Raw genomic sequence first — 21019 nt, 5'->3', positions numbered from 1 at the left:
TTCATGGGGCGGTGGAAGGTGGAGAGTTTCGACAGAATCAGAATGGACAGAAGGCAACAAATGTCGGATTCTGGCGTAACTTGTTTGGCGGGGGTAAAAGAAACAAAAACCCATTAGGGAGAGGCGAGAGTGTATTGTTCATGTTCTTCGTGCGGTTTCAATGATATTGGCCTCGGTGCATCACTTTCCTCTTGCAAGCATTGCCTCATCTGATGGGCAGAAAAATCACTACAGTATCCGCCCCTCGTTAAAGTTTCCACGGCTCCAAAAGAGATTGATAACCTGTTTCCTTCCAACGCCGGAAACACTCCTTTGTGTTAGGGTAAGCGGCCCATTGAATATCTATCTTGTGTTCATTGAAGACAGGTGCCATACTTTCGACTTCACAATGATCGGGAACCTGCGGTGAGAACCTGCGGTAGCTGTCTGGAACTGCGATGCAGTAAATAGCATCAATAAGCGCCGTTGGTGCCGCCGTTGACAGCGGAAACCCCCGCTTGTGTGGGAACTTTTGTCTCTGGCACTGAGGGCATTTTCACGGTTTGCGAAAGGATTGTTGCACCAGTTGGGCTCAGGGCTGCTTCTGAGCTCGGCGCCACACCCACGAACTCAACAGGCATGTCAATTGCGCAGCGTGTTTTAGCTAATGCCCTTTGAAGGAAATTCAGCTGGTCTGACCTGGCCAGCACTCGATAGTTTGATCCATGATAATGTCGCCAAGTAAGCCCATTCGCCCTTCCAATTTTCCAGAAGCTTTGCGCTTTGATCAGACATGAAGTCTGGGAGAACTGAACGGATATGAGTCACAGTTGATTCAGGAGGAAGAATCGGAAGGGGGGGGGGAGGGAGGGGATGGGATGCAACGAACCGAAACCTCTCTGATACTCTATTTCCAACGCACCCATCTTCGCCTTTAGAATGTCCTCTCTGGCACTGGCGGGTCGACCTGGACGCCGGACCTTTTTGATGGAGTCATATTCCTCGTCATATTGATGAATAAACCTGTCGAAATCTGAGCACCTGTCATCATGGGGTGGTGGAAGATCACGTTTGGTCTCACTTTTGGATCGAGGACTGAACAGCTTCCACGCCAAAGGGCATATTATCCTTTTCAGCGAGACACTGCTGGAAGAATGCCACTCGATCAACTAACAGAGCCTGTCAGAAAGTTGCCCCAGCAAAGGACATGGGCGGAGCGAAAAAATGTGGTGAACATCAATTGACTAAAACATTGGCCCGTACCAATGGGTTGTTCCCTCCTAGCTCTAGCAGCCGCGAGCTTTTCTAATCTCTGGTCTCGGACTCCAGCTTTGTGCAGGCGCATCGAGTCCCTCGATTTGGCGTGAAGGGCATTAACTTCTCCATTGCGCTTCTTGGCGATTTGCTTGCGGGTCTTCTGTAGGGAGCTTGGCATCTTGGACGTGCATGAGCACGAGCTGCAAGCCGCGAGAATAAATGATGGGAGACTTCTGAGAGCTATAATGTGTCCAACGAATAAAACTCGAGGTTTGGTGACGGCACTTGGGATGGTGGAACTTTGAGGTTTCTGATCAGCCAGCCATGCATGGGCCGCCACTAGTCAGTGGCTTGGTCTTGGTCCTGCCATTGCCCCCACCAGATTAACTCCAATGGCCGATTGGGCATCTGAATGGGTCCTCGGCAGGCTTCACTTGAGAAATTGAGAGTAGAGAGCCTACGGCAGAGACCGTAAACCCCTGCAAGCTGAACTCGCCTGCATTCTTCTGATATGTGGACATTGAACCCGCGGGATAGCCAGGCCACTCGATGTGATGCCTTGCGGTATGTCGAATGCCCAGCCAGGACTCCAGTGTCTGTCTATGTCTGGTAGGTTGTACCTATCCGTACATGCAGTTGACATAAATTGATAAAGTCTGGAGTCTGGTACATACATGTACTCCGCACTCACAGCACCCACTGCAGCGCCTGGCCCTGGGTGGACCTGCCGCCCCACCTGCCGGGCGTCCTTGCGCTAAGGGAGTCAATTGATTGGCAGCCATGTTCCTGAATCGATAGCCAGATGTAAACATCAATTACATAAGGCATGTACTCCGTACCGTATGTACCTCCAGCAACTTGCACTCTCAGTGGGTGCCCGGGGCAGCTTCGCCTATCAACCCCAGTCCACCTTGTAACAAGTAGTATCAACGCGTCGCAGCGTTGGAACTGGGCACGAGGCTCCATGTCCGCCTTGATTCTTCAACCCGCTCAAATGTCACTTGTTGGTCTTGGGTCTTGTCTTGCTGCCTCTCACTGCTTCCCATCATGACATGACGCGTCAAGAGAGACTTTGATTCCCCCGGCTGATTCTTCCCTTTTTTTTTTTTTTTTAGTTTCTGGAACTCTGTTGTTCCCTCGGCCGCTCCGTGGCGCTCTTTCTCCACGTGCGTCGGGACTCGTTGGTCGTGCGGAATCTGTTGTTGGCGGTGTCGAGGCACGCGATATTCGTTCGCTGCCTCACCACAACGTCAACCTCGGTCTTCAGCGTTCTACCACCTCGACTGACTTCCTGCCACGAGCATGTTCGGACCTCCACTCGGAAACAAACGCGAGCATTTCTTTTGGCTAGAAAGTCATCCCTCGACACCCTTGGTTACGTCGGCCACGAATTGCCGCCATCTCTGCATCCCGTGACGGGCCTCCACGATCAGCTTCGCTCCTGGCATTTTGCTCCAGCCACAACTCTCACGGCTCTCTTTGCTTTCTTTCTTTATTTCTGAGAGAAGCAACTTTTCCGTCGCGGAAACTCGTCTTGAGATCGCCTCAGCTTCTCAACCTCACGTGTCAAAACCCACCACCTTCAAAGCTCGAGATTCATATCAACACCAATATTTCACGCCTTGGGTTGCTCCGAGTCTCTGAAACCACAGCTGCCTCAGAAACTGGACGCTTGACCCAAGAAAAATTTCGGCTCCTACAAAGTCACTGTACGATTTCATTCTATCGAGCATCATAAAACTCGGCGGGAGAGCCACCGTCAGCTGCGGCGTTGTGCGTAGCTATTCACAATGGGCGTGTCCGGTTCGTATCTTGCAATCTTATGGCAAACACTCTGTACCCTGGGCCTAACCTTGCACAGGTTTGCTGCCGCTGCTCAAATCCATTCAACGTCCAACAGAGCTCAAGAAGTGCAAAGGCGAAACGCTTGCAGTCGACGCGTATGGGTGGTTGCATCGCGCTGCTTATTCATGCGCCGTTGAACTGGGTCAAGGCAAACCAACCAGGAAGTAAGCATCTATTTCTCGTTGCTAACTGCTCCCTTTAATTGACTTGGCAAATTCAGATATGTGAATGCAGCCTTGCACCGCGTCCGTATGCTACAACATTTCGGTGTCACCCCCTACATGGTATTCGACGGCGACTTTCTCCCCAGTAAAGCCGCCACTGAGGAATCGCGAGCCAGGAAACGAGCGGAGAGGAAAAAGCTTGCCACTGAGTTCCTCCAAGCGGGCAAATCGTCTCAAGCTGCCCACGAGTTTCAGAAGTGTATCGACGTCACCCCGGAGATGGCATCAACCTTGATTCAGGAGTTGAAGCGGATGGGTATTCCATATGTGGTGGCTCCCTACGAAGCCGACGCCCAGCTAGTTTATTTGGAACGCCAGGGTCTGGTCAAGGGCATTATCTCTGACGACTCGGATCTGCTTGTATTTGGAGCTAAACGGCTGCTGACCAAACTCGATCAATACGGCAATTGCATGGAGATTCATCGGCGCGACTTTTGCGCTTGCAAAGAGGTGTCCCTGACTGGGTGGTCCGACACTGACTTTCGGAGGATGGCTATCATGAGCGGCTGCGATTATCTAGACGGCCTGCCTGGCATAGGATTGAAAACGGCCTATCGCATGCTTCGCAAGTCCAAAACCCCAGAGCGCGTTGTTCGCATGCTCCAACTGGAGGGCAAGCGCATATCGGAAAACTACCTGACACAGTTCTATCAGGCCGAGCTGACTTTTCTGCATCAATGGGTGTTTTGCCCTCGAAAAGGGGAGCTGGTTCATTTGACTGAACTCGATGGAAGTCGAACAGCAGAGGAGATGCCCTTTATTGGTGCCCATGTCGAAGCAGAGCTGGCAAAGGCTATAGCCACAGGCGATCTCAACCCGATCACTAAGACGCCCATGGTCATCGTCACAACGCCTTCTAAGCGGAGGCATTCTCAGACTTCGATCGCGAGCCAGCCGCTTCGCAATCCCATAACGTCCTACTTCAAGGGCCATAACAGAATACCCATGGGCGAAATGGACAGCAACTGCTTCTCCATTGACCATCAGCGAGTCGCGCAAATCACCGACGGGGGGTTGGTTCCTCGCGTATTCCCTTTGCCGCGGCCTTATGTCGATAATTTAGATGGGATAACGGGTAGGACAGGCCCCGATTCCAGACGAAAAGGTCCCTCCCCTCTCAGAACGTCTCCTAGACTTCAACGTCGGCGCACAGAGCCCGTATCGAGTATGCTCACACCAGCCGCAAGCGGCTCAGCCTCAACGGGACCGTCTGATGATGACTCGGCGAGATTGTCAACCTCGGCCGTCCCACAGCCAGAGCCTCCAAACAGGCCCAAGAAGAAGGCGCGATTGTGTGAAGGGGATGATGAAGACGTTGGCTCGCCAAAGAAGAGCAAGTTCTTTCCGCTCTCCAAGGCGAAAAGGAGCCCGGTCAGGTCAAAGAGTGATGCGTACTTGTTCTCGGACGACTCGATCGAGGACAGCCTCCGTGCTCTGCCGGATTTCGAAGGTTGGAACTCTGCGAGCAAACGAGACCAATCCATAGTCATCTTTGACGACGGTTCCCAGACGTCTGGGCGGGGCACAACAACAAGCCAGGGGACGAGCCAGGGGACGAGCCAGGGGACGAGCCAGGAAACAAGCATGAGCATCAAATCTCCAAACCGCGACGACAAGCCAGCAGATGCTGCTGGGCCTGGACCTGCCAGCAACGGCATGCCTCCCCCACCGCTGGCGAAACCCAAGCGACAGTCGCTTACGACACCGTCGCGGCCAAACCTGAGCCGGTTTTCGTTTACCAGCACGCCTGCCTCGTCAACGTCTCTTCAGTCGTCCGTCTTCAGCACGGCACCCACTCCCTCCACTGCGCCCTCGACAGCCGGCTTACGGCTTACCCCCTTGCAGAGACTAGGCGCTCGCGCGAACCACGCGTCGGAATCGCCGCGACGACCGCCCCAGCCAAGGACCAAGATTGGCAAAGAGAATGCAAAGGGCCTGCCCGCGAACCCGTCATTCGTGCCGCTACCCAAGGTAGACGTGGCCGAGGTCGAAGCACTCAACCGACAGTGCGGGAGCGAGGATCACATGGTGCCCGATAGCGACGGGGAGGCTGAAGAGGAAGCGGAGCTGCCCGCGCGGAAGCTGGACCTGTCTCGATTCGCGTTTTCGTAAAAACCACAAGCTTGGCTACTTTTTTTTCTTTACCGCTTTTGCCTCTTACCCGGCCCCCCTTTCCGGGCTTAGCTGCTCCTTCTCATTGCATCACTGGCATATTTTGTGCCACAGAGCCCGCTCGGTTTGCATACAGTTTCGGCGTGTCTCCTCGGCATTTCCAGGCGTTTCTTCCCGCATGTCTCTTCGGCTGGCTGTATTCTTTCAAGAGGAGGTGGCGGTCGGAAGGAGCTTGCGAGCACTGTCGCACCGGCTCTTGGTAATTTTTTTTCTCTTTTTTTCTCTTTTTTTTTTTTTTTAACAAACTTACTTCTTCCCCCATTTGGTTCGACTGGTCTCTTTTCATGTCGGGTAGTTTTTTGTCAGGAGGCGACGAGCCGTTTGTCCATGTAGGTGACGGGGGCGGGAGGCGGGTTGTATTGGCATCGTATGGAATTTCTTACAATAGACTTGCGGACTATCAATTACCTACCTCCTAACCTAGGTAAACCTAGGTACCAAGGTAATGTGACCTACAAGGCCAGGGGCGAATGGCGTGCCGAGAGTGCGAACAAGCAGGGAATCATGTGCATGGCTTGACTGTGGTTTTGGATTGCCGCCGTATCGTGACTGTATCGTGGCCGTATCGTGGCCGTATCGTCGTGGCCGTTCAACATGGCAACACGCGCGAAACGCAGAGGCTTTGTAATGACATGAATTTATGCATATGCTGCATTCTACCAGGGTGCCGTGCCAAGCCTCGCTTATCAAATGCAGCGTGATTGATCCTCTTAACCATCTTCATTCCAAAAAAAAGAAAGGAAAAAAACCAGCCGTCTGATGACCCTGTGCACTTCCCAAGTCCAAGGTACTTAAGCAGGCACCTTAGAGGTAAGGTACCCAAGGTAGCCTAGACCGTGCACGACCAGGACCACATGCGTCTCAAGCAAGCCAAAACACCAACGGTGGTTCCCAACAACGCCTCCGCCAATAGTTCCAGCACATCAAATAAAACAGAGGGGAAGGGGGAGAAAGATGAAATAAAAAAAGAATGGGGACGGAAAAAAAAACAGATAGATAACCCCAGATGCGAAGCAAAGTTGTACCATAATCGCCCAAACAGGGAGGAATAGGATAGTCGGAATGCCCAGGGGTGCAGAGCAGGGTGGTGAGCATTGCAGCACGTAAAGAAAGATGAAATACATCGAGTGTCATGGTCTATCTCGCTTCCATGCAAACGCGGGTGTGGCTTCAAAAGTCTTGGTCCAAGAGGGTCGTGAGAAGAGTCGTCATGATACGTGAAAGCAATCTATATGGTGATTAAATAGAGTGGTCGTAGCACACAGGAAGGGAGGTGGAGCAAGTTCGTGTACTTGGAGGCTATAAATGCTCCGCTCACGGGCTGCGTCGAGGGACTCAGCGTCGCGCGGCTGCTGGTGAAGCGTTCGTCAAGTCTGGGTTGAATGTCCATCTCGCTAAAGACATCAGTCAGTCCTCAGTTCCCCCATTGGCTATCACAGGCCATCGCCTCTTGACAAAGCGCCACTTACCCTTGGCGAGGTTCTCGGCAGTGTCCTCGAGTAAAATCACGCGACGCTTGTTGCAATACGACGTCTTGTCCATGATGTCGACTTTGAGCTTGGGATCCGACAACTCTTGAATAGGCATCTCAAACATCTCGGATAAATTCTCAACCGCCATTTCCAAATCCTTCTGATTGTCCTCAAATATTTCCGTCAGATTGTTTCTCGCCAGGTAAAAGGCAAAGGCGTATGTCCACTTGAGCGTCTGGCGGCACGTCTGCAAGGCCTGAGCTGCGGAGTGGAGGTATTGCACTTCTATCCACGACATTCCCGACGTGGTTTGTAGCTGTATCATCTTCTTCTCCGTCTTGCAAGCAGTGTCCTTCTCCAGCCTGGCAGACTGCTCGTGGTTGGCATATCGGTTGTAATAATGCAGATATCGCTCCAAAGACGTACGAGACTTGGCTTGGGCATCCCTAGCTTCGGAGCCGCTCTTTTCTTCGTACCGGTTGCAATTGTACCAGCTGGTGCCGTGTTCCGACCACAATCCCATGCACATCCAGCAGAATTCATGCTTGCACTTGCGGCAGGTCATGTGGTTACAGCCCCCATTCTTCTCTATGGTTGAGCTGCATTTGGGGCATTCCTTTGTATTGGCCGAGATCCAATTGGCCGTCTCCGAGTCATCTTCACACTTCTTGAGCCATTTCTTGACCAGGTCGCAGGGAGCGGGCTGGTGGTCAGAGTTCGGACAGCCAAAGCAAAATCTGCAGCCACACAGGCACTCTACCGACGGAACAATCCTGTCCAGATCCTTCTTCTTGATGCTGCTCTCTATGACATTGGGACAGTCTGGCGCTGGGCACCACTTGAAAAAGTCTTTATCCTCAACATAGGTCCTGTTGAGCAGTTCGCGATACCGACCCGTCAGCTCGGGAGTGACGAGCAAATCCAGCGAGCGAGAATCAAGCACAAGACCACAACCGTCGTCCGAAGGACATTGGATCTTCGCGGCCTCGCCTTCGCCCTTGATTTTCTGAGTCAAGTATTGACGGTAACAGTCGACACAGTATCTGTGACCACAGTGCAGGGCAAAGGTTTGCAAGCCTTCCTCATCCTCGCAGCAAATATCGCAAAAGAAGCCAGGAATAGTCTCTAGCTTGGGCAAAGAAAAACTTTGGCGGCTCAAACCCGCAGCCTCAAGAACTTGTTCAGGGTGATCCATGTAGTCTTCGAGCAATCTTTCCTTGTTCCATCGAAAGTGCCGCAGCATGATGGCGGCATCCTCCTTTTGCATGTCCAAAATCATGTTCACCTCGTTGATCATATCATCCTGCTGGCGTTGAATATCGGACGGCTCGTAGACCTTGAAGGGAATGATGTGAGCCGGCTGCTTGGCCTTGCCCAGATCCTTTGGCGACAGACCAAAATCAGGATCCGGCTCGTCAAAGTCGTCTTCGAAGTCTGCAGGGAAGGTGATTACGTTAGCCTTCCGCTCCCATGTACGTGTTATGGATAAAGCGATGCCTCAAGCCACATCACATGTGTTGTTGTGCAGAGGCTGGAAACGGAGCAAACAAACCAAACAAACAAACAAGAAAAAGAAAAAAAAAACGAAAAGAAAAAAGGGGGGGACGATACCTTCAGCCGCAGACATCTCATCCCCGCTATATTCCTGCATCATCTCATCATCGCTCGACATGGGAGACATGTATTCCTCGTCGGAATCCATATTGGCGCTTGTTGTGGTGACGGGAGTTGGGGGGGCCGCTGGAGGATCGGTGGCTGAGGCGACGAATCTCTTTTGCGGAGGCAGCACTTTGTCTTCTTGAGAAGATATCGTCGCCTCAGCAGCCTTTCGTTTCCTTGTCTGAGGAGGAATGGTGGCGGTTCCTTTAGTTGGTGCAGAAACAGGTTGTGAGGCGATTCGTCGGCAAAGTTGTCTGCTATCAAAAGGACGAATTCAGAAGAGGGGAAAGGGGGAAGGTGCGGCGCTTGTGCAACAACCAAAAAGCGTCAATACTTTGGAGAGGAGGGGCAACACTGTGATGATGATGACTTCTTTTCGGGACTGCCTCAACCAAGTAGGAAGCACGATGATGGCGGCGGAAAAAGGTGGAGTAACTACTACTCGGAAAGACGCTTCGTCTTCAGAGGTGCCGCAAACCGCCAAGATTAAGACGCCCAGATGAGTGGTGGCGGAGGGACGCGAAAAGGAATGGCAACGTTATAAGACGTCGCGGTACGGATGACAAAGGCAGCAGCAGCAGACGGTTGGATTCGGTCTGGGAATGACAGACAGGCCCATGGAGCTCTGGGCCGAGAACCCGTGGTTCAAGTACAGGGCGGCGGTAGATCTTCGGGGGAGCGGGGCAGCTGACTTGGAAGCCAACCAGCAGCAAGCGGAACTGGCACGGTGCCTGCAGTTTACTTACTATTAGGCCGCTAGCCTTGACCAGTTGGCTCCTCCGTACTCCGTACATGTACGGAGTAGGTACAGGGCCATCCATTCGCCCCATAAAAGCTGGTCCGGTGGTTACATTAGGTAACCTGGTAGGTACCTCCTAGGAACCAGACGAGACTAATAAGCTTAGTAACTCTCCAGGGCCCAACGCAGATGCCTTTTTCCGCTGGACCGTCTTCCAAAAACTTCAATGTTGGTTCCGTCTCGTTCGAACTGACGACAAAAGACGAGAGAACAAACGTTGCACCGCCAAAGGCAAATCGACTCTACTTACAGATCCATTAACGGCTTTTCAAGCTCGATGAACTGAAAGTACCTGTCTCGCTTTAGGATTGACAACATTGAAGAGTATTTGATCCTTTTCCTGCATCTTCCCCACATTTTACATCTCCGTTTTCGATCACGCCTGGCCAACCAGGGGTTTTTGTAGACCCCGTTTCGAAGCACCCACTCTTTAGACGCCTTCACAAGGCTCGTGCGCTCGGGCGTTATCAGGTGTCTATGATTTCCTAGTTGAATAAGGTCCTTAAACTCTGGTGCGGGTGTTCTTTGCACAATAATAATAATACTATACAACTCTCTGGGCTCCCTCGTGTTTGCATCTCCAAACGCTCGCATGACCTAGTCCAGAACCTTTTCAGCCATGGAGACTGAAATGTCTCTGTTAGTATTCTTCTTCCAAGGCCTGCCTTGTTTCGCGGATTGGACAACATACCATTGGCACCGGTGCCGTCTGGCTCAATGAACGTCTTGGAGACCTTGCCACCCTCAATCTTGAGAGTATAACGCTTGCTGCGTACACCACCAAACACCGCAGATCCATCGAAGCCAAGGTCGAGGGCTTTCGTGAAGCCGGCTGAGGGGTCCGAAAGAAAGCGGATCTATCGAGACCGTAAGCAATCTTGCTACACAAGGTCCAGGTTGAAGTGTGAAGGAAATGAAATGACTGCCCACTTACGCCTGTTTCCCCAGCGGGATCGAGCTGCTCCGCCCAAGCTTTCATCCTAGGGTATGAGATTCACTTTAGCCTCGAGATTGCCAAGAAAACACCGACATAGGCGGCAAGAAAAAAAAAGCCAGGTTTCCAGTTCAAGACAACCTACACAAAAGGATCATTCACAGAAACCACAAATACTTGACCGGCTGACTTCAGGCGAGGATGGTGAATGTACGAAGGAATATGCACACTGGAGCATGTTCCGGTGAAGGCTCCCGGTACGCCAATAATATATCCGTTGGACGACTTGAACTCATCCGCCAGGTTGACATTGTATCCCGGCGATTTCTCCATGAGGTCGCCGAAGTTGGGCACCTCATCACCGACCTTGACAAAGGCGCGGGGGGTTGAGTGGAAGCTGCGTAGGGCAGGGGTGAAGGCGACGCGACGGAGTGAGGAACGGCACGCCATGTTGTTGCCTAGAGGAACTGGCTCAACTTGAAGGTTGGTAAAAGAGCAATGGGGTTTGCGTGGTCTTGAGTTGTTGGGAGGAGTTGAGCAGCAGCCTCGGAGCTAAGCTCCGATCGGCTGTCAAGCCGTTGGCCAGCCGCCAGAGTCAGCCGCCAGCCAGACAAGGGGAGGGGGACGACATCAGGCACCAGACTGGACCAGACGGGGGATTCTTTGCCCCACCGAGCTCACCAGCCGTTGTGATTGAAGACTACTCCGTTCTCCGTAAACATTTCTGCAATACACCATTGACGTAACGTTTCTTGCAGAAAAAGGCATTCCTGTTCCTGGTTTTATTTTCTTTTGTGTTTATCTTTGTTTATCTTTAACTTGGGCCGTTCATTTCATTTCTTAGCGCACAAGGGGTGAGAGAGGTGAGCACAGCAATCTTGGACTTGCAGCCGTCGCACAAACACAACAAGTTGCCCAACACAATAAAAAGGGAAGAAGAAAAAGGAGGCGAAAAAAAAAGAAAATCATCTTAAGCCCTCGTCGAAACCGGTCTTATTGGACAAGAGTGAGGAACGAACCGCTTCATTCTCTCCATAATCGGAGGAAACACAAACACAAAATTGCCATGATGCCGTGGTGGAAGCAATTTATCGGGCTGCTCAAACACGAACAAGGTCAGCACCCAAATTAATGCTCCTTCCTAATGCCTCTTGTTTCATCCCGAAGAAAAGTGGATGCGTCACAGAGCTGATATGCCGCAAGAGGCGAAACAAGATATATCAAAGCAGACGTCAAGTGTGGGTTGGATGGTGCAACTCCATGGGCTCACAGATTCACGCCCTCGTTTCATCCTCGATGGCAAGTTTCTCCAGCAGCAATCGGTCTTACCGGGGCCCTGTATGTGTTTCAACTTGAAATTTCCGGTATACTTCAGGCCCCCGAGTCCAAGCATGCGAGAAACTGGGGAGGGGGCGTGCAAGCACATTCTCGATGAAACGTCCTTGCAAAGAAAACTCGGTAGCTTGGAAGAAAACCAAGCGGTGCCGAGGGCTGCGAGGCCCAGGTTTTCATTCGGGCTATTCGGGTTATTCAGATACACATGCGCGTCGGATGGAGAGTGAGTCGAGTCGCGGTTCCTTTTCCGAGAATCAGGCCAGTTATCCTTGGTTCCTTACTTCGTATTCGATTATATGACATCTCAGGAGTTCTGCTTGCAGTGGCGGACGGCCATTTGATACAGCAAAAGTAACAAACCCTGCGAGGGTCTCACAACCTGGTCCGAGACTTGCATTACATACATACCTAAGGTAAGGTAGGTAGCAAAGGCCAGATGCATGCTTCTGACGGGCTGCGGGCTGCGGGCTGCGGACAACTCCGTACATGCAACGCAAACATGCTCTCAGCTTGGGCGCCCTGGTGGCTGGCAGCGCGCCGGCTTGCGGGCATGTTTTCCTCTTTCCGTGGACGAAGCTCATGCATGAATGAGATGGAAAAGACGGTGAAGAAAACGCGCAGCCTGTGCCATTGCGGCATTTTGCTGACAGGACTCACAGGAGCCAAGCACGTTGCGGTAGCTGCTTGCGTTTCGAAGGAATTGAAGGCAGGTAAGACGAAGACGGGCTTGTCATCGTCTCTGACCCCTACAGCGGTTTCTACTACATAGCACCATCTGCATTTGCCCTGGTTTCTTGTTTGCTTTCTATTTTCTTCTTCTTCCATGTCCTTGAAGACGAGGCTATTCTCTTCTTCCTCTTCTTCTTCTTCTCCAGATTCTTTCCTTCTCCCCTCCCTCGGTTCTGCACTTTGTCTTTTTTCTTCTTCTTTTTGGCTCGTGAAAGCCTTGTGACGTAATTCCAACGACGAGCGACTGGGATTGGGGCCGTGTTGGCGACAAGGTCAGGGCCAACAAGGCCCATAGGCCGTACACAACATTGACAATGACGGCTTCTGGACGTTTGCATTACCGCCGGCTTCAATCACTTTCACAAATGGGGTATCCCGAGCATGGCTTGAGTTGCACAATGCTGCAGAAGGTACCCGTTGTCACGGCCATGACCGGCTGTCGCGGGAGGGGTTTAGAAAACTACCTAAACTTCTCTACTCCGTGCCGAGTACCTTGATCATGGCTGCCCTTTGCCGTACATACGGAATTACGGAGCACGTACTGCGGAGGTTTTTTTCCTTTTCTTCTCCTTTTTTTTTTTTTCCCTCTCTCTGGGATTAGAGGGGGGGGGGGGGGAAGAAGGTGTGGAAGGGTCCCGGATGGTGGTGTTCTTCACATGTGTTATTTATTGAATGGCTCAAACGGGTCTAGACAGGCGCTACTCTGTATCTTCTGGTGCAGTTGACGGATTGTGATTGGTTCGGATTCTACAGATAAGAAAGAATTGTACTACGTATTCCTGAATTTGTTCCGCTGAGTGACTGGAAGCTTAAACCTTAAAAGGCACGCCATAGGATTCAAAGTCATTAGTCGAAATAACGACGTACATACGTGCCCCTCTTGCCACCAAGTAATCAAGATGCATGCAGCTAACATGAATTATAATGCAAGATTAGCGCCACCAAGACCCCCATTTGGGCACAAGTCGGGACTTTTTATCCTAGGTACCTCCTACATGTATGTATGTGCCTTTCTTTTCTGGCCTTGAACGTACGTTGAATCGGCGCTGCGAGAACCGAGGACGAGGGCTTCGCAGCCTACCGAAAGCCGTCAACTCTTCCCGCTCCATTGAGCAACCCCAGCCTCTCCCTCTGTTGCAAACGGCTGCGCATACGGAGTATTGAATCGAATATTGACCAAACTGGTGGTTCCGCTCTCGCGAGCTGGATTTGCAAAACTGCACGCACCAGCCTTCCAGACGGTTTAGTAAGCTGTCAGTAGTGGTGGGGCCACCACTACCGAAAGCCAGCAGCTACTGGCTTAGGTTAGGTAGTATACTCTAGCTAGGAGGTACCTAAGCTATAGGCAACTTTGGCCGGGTTGCCCGCGACCAGCAAAATGTCGATCAACTTGCCCGTTCTCCCTCGTTTCTTTCAATATAACGCCGATCTTTTTCTTGAACGTGGTATGCATATCTTTTTTTTTTTTTTTTTTTGCTTTTTTGCTTTTTCTCTTTCTGCCCCCCTTCCCCCTTCCCCCTTCTTCTTAATGCACCGTAGGACTGTCTAGTCCGTGCATCTCAGTATCTCCCAGAGAAAATAAATAGATCGAGACTATTTCAGGCCCCGGGTGTGACGGCCTTGATTGCACCAGGTTCACTTGCTTGGAGTTGTCTGGTGGGTTGATCAATGATCCCCTTTAGGAACTCCCATAAGAATGGATAGTGAGTACCTCCTTAGGTTCCTCAGGTATGCGGAAGGACCCAGTTCTTTAGTCTGTACTGTAAATGCAGGGGGAGTCAGCCACCGACCTTCTCACGTTGCAAACTCGACTTTACTGTTTCGGATCTTTGTCGTTGCAAGTAGCCGCAAGATTCTACTTTGCCTAATCTCTGGAGCTTGATGCAGAGCGAGGCCTTGAAACAGACGCGCCGCGCCGCTGGCCAGGGCTTCCGCCTGACTGACTGAGCCAGGCGTTAGCGAGACGAGGACTTTCTTCCTTCAAGTAACTGCCAAGTACTCCGTACCTAATCTGGGCACTTGCCTGCATCATCCACACAGGTACCAGCTTAGATAAGGCACCTGGTTTCTACCGGCCACCTTAGTAGGTAGGTACCTTAGGTACCTCCTTGCTTGCGTCGCCGTCCGTGTACATGTACCGTTCCTGCCCCACTACTTCCACAGTTCCTTCCCACACGGCTCGTCGCCCTTGCCCCTGATCCAGACCTGACCCAGACACCCAGAACATACCCCGGACGTGGAGACCTGCGCTGGCTGGCTCATGTCTCTTGGCTGGCTCTTGGCGGACTCTGTCCGACTTTGCCATCGTATCCAATTTATCCTGAACCTGAACAACTTCCTTCCCTCCTTGAGTTCCTTCCCTGCTGTCTGGGCCTCCCACGCACGCCGTTGTACTACAGGTACGTAGTGTGTCCTCCGTTCGCGCCCCTCCCTCCCCCTTCCCCACCCTCGTTCCTATTCCCACCAGCATCTCGCATCTGGCTCTCGTCATTCTTCAGGCAACATCCCATGTGGGCTCGTCTGCCTCGACTTGCCAACTTTGCGTCCCCGCAGCCTCCTCGCCGCACCCTTCAGCCGTCTGGCCTTTCTCTCCTCTTGCCTCGCATCATTTAACCAAGCGCCACTGGCTGCCCAGAACCCGGGCCTCGCAATCTCGGTCGCAGCGCCGTCGTCGACAGAATTGCATGGGTCCTGGGAACTTCTCCGTCTTCTCTGCGCGCGTCAAACCTCCCGCCAAGAAAACCAACCTAATCCGTTCTGACCACATATAACCGTCAGTCACATTGCTCCAGTCACCACTCCATCCGCGCGGCCACTAGAGGTCGGGGCCTCGATTCTGACGGGGCGAGCCCCAGCATCGCTCGATTGCCTTTACTCTTTGCGTCCGACCAGACTGCTAGTCTAGTACCAAACATTTTGTGCACCGTCATCATCGGCACTTGCACGTCTTCCTGCTGAACCCTTTACCCATTGGTCGATCAAGCCTGTTGTGCAACCGTTCGGCCTCAGCCGCTTAAGCCTGCTTTGCCTGCTGTGCTGCTTCGTCGGAAGGTGCTTACAGTACGGAGTACGTGTTTTGCCAGCGCCACAGGCGACGGACACAACGCATGTCCAGCGGCATTTGCAATCAGCCCCTCCTCTCTGCCCTTTTTTCCCGGTCTTTCCCTTGACAAACCGACTCCAGTGTCGACATCACGGAATTATAAACGGTCGCCGAACGAACCGGCCCAATATCATATATTCAGTCTTCATTCTGTGCAGCTCGCGGTTCTACCATCAATCGCCGCTGAGAGCTCCCCGAACAATCGACTAGAAAATCGGGGGCCCTGTTCCATACCTGCGCTGCCGCCGATTCTCACTTTCCCGAAGATTTCGAGTTTCTAAACCACTCTTCCTCCGCCAAGTCTTTCTGTGCGCTGCCGCTGTGACGCCTTACACATCATTGATCATGCCCACCATGCTTCAAACACCATCCAGGGCCTCAACTGCCTCGTCATCGTCCTTTCAACTATTGTCCCGCCAGAACACCATGTCGTCTTATGATGGATCGCGCTCTGCGCGCCAGTCAAAGCGATACTCAATGTCTGCATTGTACATGTCCATGTCGGCCAACGAGTGCGAAATGCAAATTGAAGATGATCTCGCCAAAGGTATGGTTTCCCGTAAACTGCGAGATATCCTTTCATGTCTCTGGAACTTGAACCGACCGAGTTGCGATTCGTGTGGTTTTTTGATGACTATATTCGAATTGAAAGGAGCGCTGACGCCATATGCACAGCTCAGAAAGTCCTCCGGGATCTCAAGACCAAAATATCCTCACAATCAAAAAAGAACTTTGTCCTCGAAAAAGACGTACGATACCTGGATTCTCGGATTGCCCTTCTCATTCAAAATCGCATGGCGCTTGAAGAGGTTCGCAACTGTTCTCCGTCTCTCCTTCTCTTCAGTTTCTTCCTCGTATATTGATACTTTTTTCTTCTTCATTTTTTTCTTTGCGTAGCAAAATGAAGTTGCCAGCCACCTGGAAGATACCGCAGAAGTACAACAGGGCGTATTTCCCAACGACGATAAAACGCAAAAGTACGGCAATCTCATCTTCCTATTACAATCCGAACCGCGACACATCGCCCATTTGTGCAGACTCGTGTCCATGGCCGAGATAGACTCCCTGTTGCAGACGGTCATGTTCACCATTTACGGCAATCAGTACGAAAGCCGTGAAGAGCATTTGCTACTCACCATGTTTCAGGTACGCCTTAGAAATAGATTACCCCAGATACTTCGTGCAACCGAATGAGCTAACTTTCCTGATTAGTCCGTTCTGACTCATCAGTTCGATCATACGCCCGATTACTCCTCTTTGCTTCGAGCTAACACGCCTGTCTCCCGTATGATGACAACCTACACCCGTCGTGGCCCTGGCCAGAGTTTCCTCAAGACCGTCTTGGCCGACAGAATCAACAGTCTCATCGAGTTGAAGGACTTGGACCTTGAGATCAACCCTTTAAAGGTCTATGAACGCATGTTGGAGCAGATTGAGGAGGATACCGGCAGTGTACCCGCCAACTTGCCCAAGGGCATCACTGGCGAACAAGCTGCAGAGAACCCACAGGTTCAGGCTATCATTGAGCCTAGGCTTACCATGCTGACCGAAATTGCCAACGGATTCTTGGCAACGATTATCGAGGGCCTGGAGGAGACGCCTTACGGCATTCGCTGGATCTGCAAGCAGATCAGGAGCTTGACAAAACGCAAGTACCCGGATGCGAACGACCAGGTTATCTGCACCTTGATCGGAGGATTCTTCTTCCTGCGATTCATCAACCCCGCCATTGTCACTCCCAAATCCTACATGCTCATTGACGGAACTCCTGCCGAACGTCCTCGACGGACTTTGACATTGATTGCGAAGATGTTGCAGAATCTTGCCAATAAGCCATCGTATGCCAAGGAGCCGTACATGGCCAAACTTCAACCCTTCATTCATCAGAACAAGGACCGAATCAACAAGTTCATGCTTGACCTTTGTGAGGTCAGTGATTTCTACGAAAGCTTGGAAGTGGATAACTATGTGGCCTTGTCAAAAAAGGATCTTGAGCTGGACATAACACTCAACGAGATCTACGCCATGCATGGTCTCATTGACAAGCACTATCAGGAGCTTTGCAAGGATGAAAGCTCTCACCTGGCAACCATCGTGGCAGAGTTGGGCTCGTCACCACCGCAGGTTCCGCGCAAAGAAAACCGAGTGATCAAATTACCGCTCTTCAGCAGATGGGAAACTGCCATTGACGACTTGACAGCCGCGCTGGACATTACACAAGAGGAAGTGTACTTTATGGAAGCCAAATCCATCTTTGTGCAGATTCTGCGCACCATTCCGCAGAGCAGTGCGGTCCTTCGCCGACCTCTCCGACTAGAGCGAGTAGCAGACGCCGCTGCTACCAGCCGCAACGACGCCGTCATGGTCCGCAAAGGGATCAGGGCAATGGAGCTCCTGTCCCAGCTTCAGGAGCTAGGTGTCATTGACAAGAGCGACCAGTTTGATCTTTTGCGTGACGAGGTTGAGCAGGAATTGCAGCATCTTGGCTCGTTGAAGGAGGGTGTCATTGCCGAGACGTTGAAGCTCGAGGAGGTGTACAAGACGATTCGAGACCACAACACTTATTTGGTCGGCCAGTTGGAGACGTACAAGAGCTACTTGCATAACGTGCGGTCTCAGAGCGAAGGAACCAAGCGAAAGCAACAGAAACAACAGGTCCTTGGACCTTACAAGTTCACTCATCAGCAGCTCGAAAAGGAGGGAGTGATACAGAAGAGTAATGTCCCGGATAACAGACGGACCAACATCTACTTTAACTTTACGAGTCCTTTGCCTGGAACATTTGTTATTTCGCTCCACTACAAGGGTAAGTTGCACAATGCCATGTCGAATGTGGAGACAGTGCTTTCGGCCAGGTGTGCTAACCCGAATGTTGTCCCCTCAGGTCGCAATAGGGGTCTGTTGGAACTCGACCTCAAGCTGGACGATTTGCTTGAAATGCAGAAGGACAACCAAGATGAACTCGACCTCGAATACGTTCAATTTAACGTTCCCAAGGTGCTGGCTCTGCTTAACAAGAGATTTGCGCGCAAGAAGGGATGGTAATCTGACGACAAGAGGAGCCAGAATGTCCATCCATGTATAATGATGATATCAAACGGGCTGGTGGGAGGGAAGGGGGGGGGGGGGGGGGCGTTTCAGGGGAAGCAGAGATACCACAGTTGATCTCAAGTAATTTCTCTTCTTTCCGTCAGCACGTTGGCACGAATGGTCTGCAAGACCAACTCCTCTCGCTTTTGCCTTTTCCTCTTTTCTTTCACCCTCTTCCTTTTTTATCCTCTTCTTCTTTTTTCTTGCTCTTCTCCTTATTCTCCTTCTTTTCTCTCTTCTTCTTCTTCTTCTTCTTCTTCTTTTTTCCCTTGTCTGACTTTGGGGAATTGTTTGCCAAGATATCTCATGGAGCAAAGGGAGGAGCGTTTCATAACCACATAAGCACACTATGTACTCCGTAATGTTGGTGTTGGGGTGGGTGATGTTGATATTCTGCTGCGGCTGGTCCGTGGCGGGACAGATGCTTTTTCGTTTTCAAGTTGAATGATTTTCTCTGGCAGCTTCTCTATAGCTTCATGTGTCTGATATTTGGCAGGGCAGCTCGGCCTGCGGGCAATTGGCCACTTGGATGAGCCAGTATTGATCAATGAGAATTATGCGGCCGGCAGATGCGGGTTGAAGCAGCTATATATACCAAAGAAATACCACACCGTCTTTCTTTCTGTGTTTTGAGAATTGCCCGAGGGGGGTCTTTGTCCGATACGGTGTACCATCATCCTCTCCATGACTTGCTTTGCCTGTATACTGTACCCGGTGCAACGTGAAGGAAGCACTCGTCATGCATTTTCCTGGCCCCGCTCGCCAATCATCCCGTATTTTGTATCTGCGTATGAAATGGACGATCCCTCCACTGCGATTGTATTGTGAAAAAGGCCAGAGCTGCGTGTATCGATATCCCCCTTGCCGAGTAAGCGCGCAGCTCAAGATGCAGCAGCGACCGGCTTGGAAACCGAGGCGCTCGTCTGCTTGTCGCCTTGATCAACCTCCATGACATCCTCTTCGCCGGCTTCCTCTTCGCCGGCTTGGCCTTGGCCTCCCTCCTCTTCGAGCTCTTCCTCGAGTTCGTCCTCGCTCTCTCCCTCAATGTCGACACTTCCGTCCTCCGACATTTCGTCCTCTTCATGGCCGTTCTCGTTCTCGTTCTCGTTCTCGTTTTGCGCTTCATGCTCTACACCGGCCATCTCGGCATCTTCGCCAGTTTGACCATTGGACTTGTCGGAGGCTTCGGCGACAGTTTCTTCCTCCGCTTCCTCTTCTGCTTCTTCGGCTCCGTATTCTTCACCATCCGCGACCAGATCGGCCTCGGGTTGTTCGGGAGGAAATTCTGGGGGAGCAGATGCCTCAGAATCCCTATCAAGAGTGTCAGTAAGTAGCTTCCAACTCACGGGAGGTGGGGCGGAGGAAACACACCATTTGATGGCAAAGCGGGTGACGCGGGGCTTCTCGGATAAGATGTTGCGTCGCACCCGCTCAACAATTGGTTTTGACGGCGGCTCAGCATTGAGCTCCTCCGAGTCATACTCGTTGTTGACGTAGTAGCCAACGCGAACAAACTCACGACCGTCATACGTGCAAGTGAGGAGAATCACGGTAACTCCCAAGATTTCTCCGTCGGGAATGCGCGAGGTGTTGGGCGAGTCGGCCTCGAATATAAACTTGTTCACACCAACGGGGACCGGTCCGACGAGTAGAGAATCAAGCTCTTGGTCATATTGATCCCTTGTCCCTTTGTTAGCTGGTCGCTGCTTTCCGCCCCCCCCCCGCGGCCCTTGCTCAAGCAGGGTTGGCACAGCGCAGAAGAAAACAAAGACTCACGACGTAGCCGACCCAACGTAGGTAAGCTTCCATTCCAGATCTGTTGATATAACCAGTCAGCTTGTTTGGTGTGGCAATCGACAAGACAGCCGGCTCACGGTGCGAGCCGGTTTCGTACCCTTTTCCAAAGGTTCCAGACATTCAAACGTGATCTCGAATTCATACTTGTCGGTGAACTTGGCGGGGTTATTCACAACCGTAACGCCCAGGAGAGACACGACAGACATGGCGATTTGCGTTGGGTGTTTTTTGACCGGCAGGAAAATTTCTGCTGGTTCCGTATCGAAATAAGGGAGCGCTTCGGGTCGGAAACGAAAATGTAGCCGAGTTGAATTGCGCTGCGCGCCTTGTTCTGTTTGTTTCTTTTGCAACAAGGTGGATGCGAGACCAGCGGAAGACAAGAAGAACAGGGGGGAGGGAAACGGCGGCGAGAGGTGACTACTGTAAAAGTGGCGGTTGCAGGCTTTATTTGGCAAAAGGGAGGAGCGTCCCAAGTTTGGGAAGCAAACGACTTGTTTTTTTTTTTTTTTTTTTTTTTTCCCTTTCTTTTCTTTTTTTTTCCCTGGCAGCACAAAGCCTATTGAGTAAAGAAATCGGAAAAAATTGGAGTACGCTTTGGCTCAGGCTCAGGCTCAGGCTCAGGAT

General features: G+C 51.7%; 8 protein-coding genes across 8 annotated transcripts; 3 read left to right on the top strand and 5 right to left on the bottom strand.

Annotated features, from left to right (window-relative positions):
* Positions 1 to 639: 639 nt before the first annotated feature.
* Positions 640 to 1414, bottom strand: UV8b_05413 (uncharacterized protein; the record flags this gene model as incomplete). The annotated part of the gene is made up of 4 exons (XM_043142910.1): positions 640 to 788; positions 869 to 1002; positions 1061 to 1148; positions 1243 to 1414. 4 exons carry the CDS (start codon positions 1412 to 1414, stop codon positions 640 to 642), a joined length of 543 nt encoding a protein of 180 aa, XP_042998843.1.
* Positions 1415 to 2347: 933 nt separating this feature from the next.
* UV8b_05412 (uncharacterized protein) lies at positions 2348 to 2684 on the bottom strand (the record flags this gene model as incomplete). Its single annotated transcript, XM_043142909.1, has 2 exons — positions 2348 to 2527; positions 2616 to 2684. 2 exons carry the CDS (start codon positions 2682 to 2684, stop codon positions 2348 to 2350), a joined length of 249 nt encoding a protein of 82 aa, XP_042998842.1.
* Positions 2685 to 3026: 342 nt separating this feature from the next.
* Positions 3027 to 5417, top strand: UV8b_05411 (uncharacterized protein; the record flags this gene model as incomplete). The annotated part of the gene is made up of 5 exons (XM_043142908.1): positions 3027 to 3039; positions 3098 to 3245; positions 3302 to 4380; positions 4439 to 4470; positions 4560 to 5417. The coding sequence occupies 5 exons, from the start codon at positions 3027 to 3029 to the stop codon at positions 5415 to 5417; spliced, it is 2130 nt and encodes a 709-aa protein (XP_042998841.1).
* A 1395-nt stretch (positions 5418 to 6812) lies between these two features.
* Positions 6813 to 8651, bottom strand: UV8b_05410 (uncharacterized protein; the record flags this gene model as incomplete). Its single annotated transcript, XM_043142907.1, has 3 exons — positions 6813 to 6871; positions 6947 to 8383; positions 8561 to 8651. The coding sequence occupies 3 exons, from the start codon at positions 8649 to 8651 to the stop codon at positions 6813 to 6815; spliced, it is 1587 nt and encodes a 528-aa protein (XP_042998840.1).
* A 1353-nt stretch (positions 8652 to 10004) lies between these two features.
* UV8b_05409 (uncharacterized protein) lies at positions 10005 to 10791 on the bottom strand (the record flags this gene model as incomplete). Its single annotated transcript, XM_043142906.1, has 4 exons — positions 10005 to 10033; positions 10099 to 10264; positions 10342 to 10387; positions 10487 to 10791. 4 exons carry the CDS (start codon positions 10789 to 10791, stop codon positions 10005 to 10007), a joined length of 546 nt encoding a protein of 181 aa, XP_042998839.1.
* Positions 10792 to 11410: 619 nt separating this feature from the next.
* Positions 11411 to 12031, top strand: UV8b_05408 (uncharacterized protein; the record flags this gene model as incomplete). Its single annotated transcript, XM_043142905.1, has 3 exons — positions 11411 to 11456; positions 11545 to 11679; positions 12000 to 12031. The coding sequence occupies 3 exons, from the start codon at positions 11411 to 11413 to the stop codon at positions 12029 to 12031; spliced, it is 213 nt and encodes a 70-aa protein (XP_042998838.1).
* A 3822-nt stretch (positions 12032 to 15853) lies between these two features.
* UV8b_05407 (uncharacterized protein) lies at positions 15854 to 18553 on the top strand (the record flags this gene model as incomplete). Its single annotated transcript, XM_043142904.1, has 5 exons — positions 15854 to 16055; positions 16184 to 16317; positions 16406 to 16654; positions 16721 to 18314; positions 18393 to 18553. 5 exons carry the CDS (start codon positions 15854 to 15856, stop codon positions 18551 to 18553), a joined length of 2340 nt encoding a protein of 779 aa, XP_042998837.1.
* Positions 18554 to 19479: 926 nt separating this feature from the next.
* Positions 19480 to 20601, bottom strand: UV8b_05406 (uncharacterized protein; the record flags this gene model as incomplete). The annotated part of the gene is made up of 4 exons (XM_043142903.1): positions 19480 to 19909; positions 19970 to 20278; positions 20375 to 20414; positions 20493 to 20601. The coding sequence occupies 4 exons, from the start codon at positions 20599 to 20601 to the stop codon at positions 19480 to 19482; spliced, it is 888 nt and encodes a 295-aa protein (XP_042998836.1).
* Positions 20602 to 21019: the final 418 nt, after the last annotated feature.

Source organism: Ustilaginoidea virens, chromosome 4, assembly GCF_000687475.1.
Source record: "Ustilaginoidea virens chromosome 4, complete sequence".
In the NCBI taxonomy this organism is placed as follows: domain Eukaryota; kingdom Fungi; phylum Ascomycota; class Sordariomycetes; order Hypocreales; family Clavicipitaceae; genus Ustilaginoidea; species Ustilaginoidea virens.
This window is presented reverse-complemented; position numbering and strand designations above follow the sequence as displayed.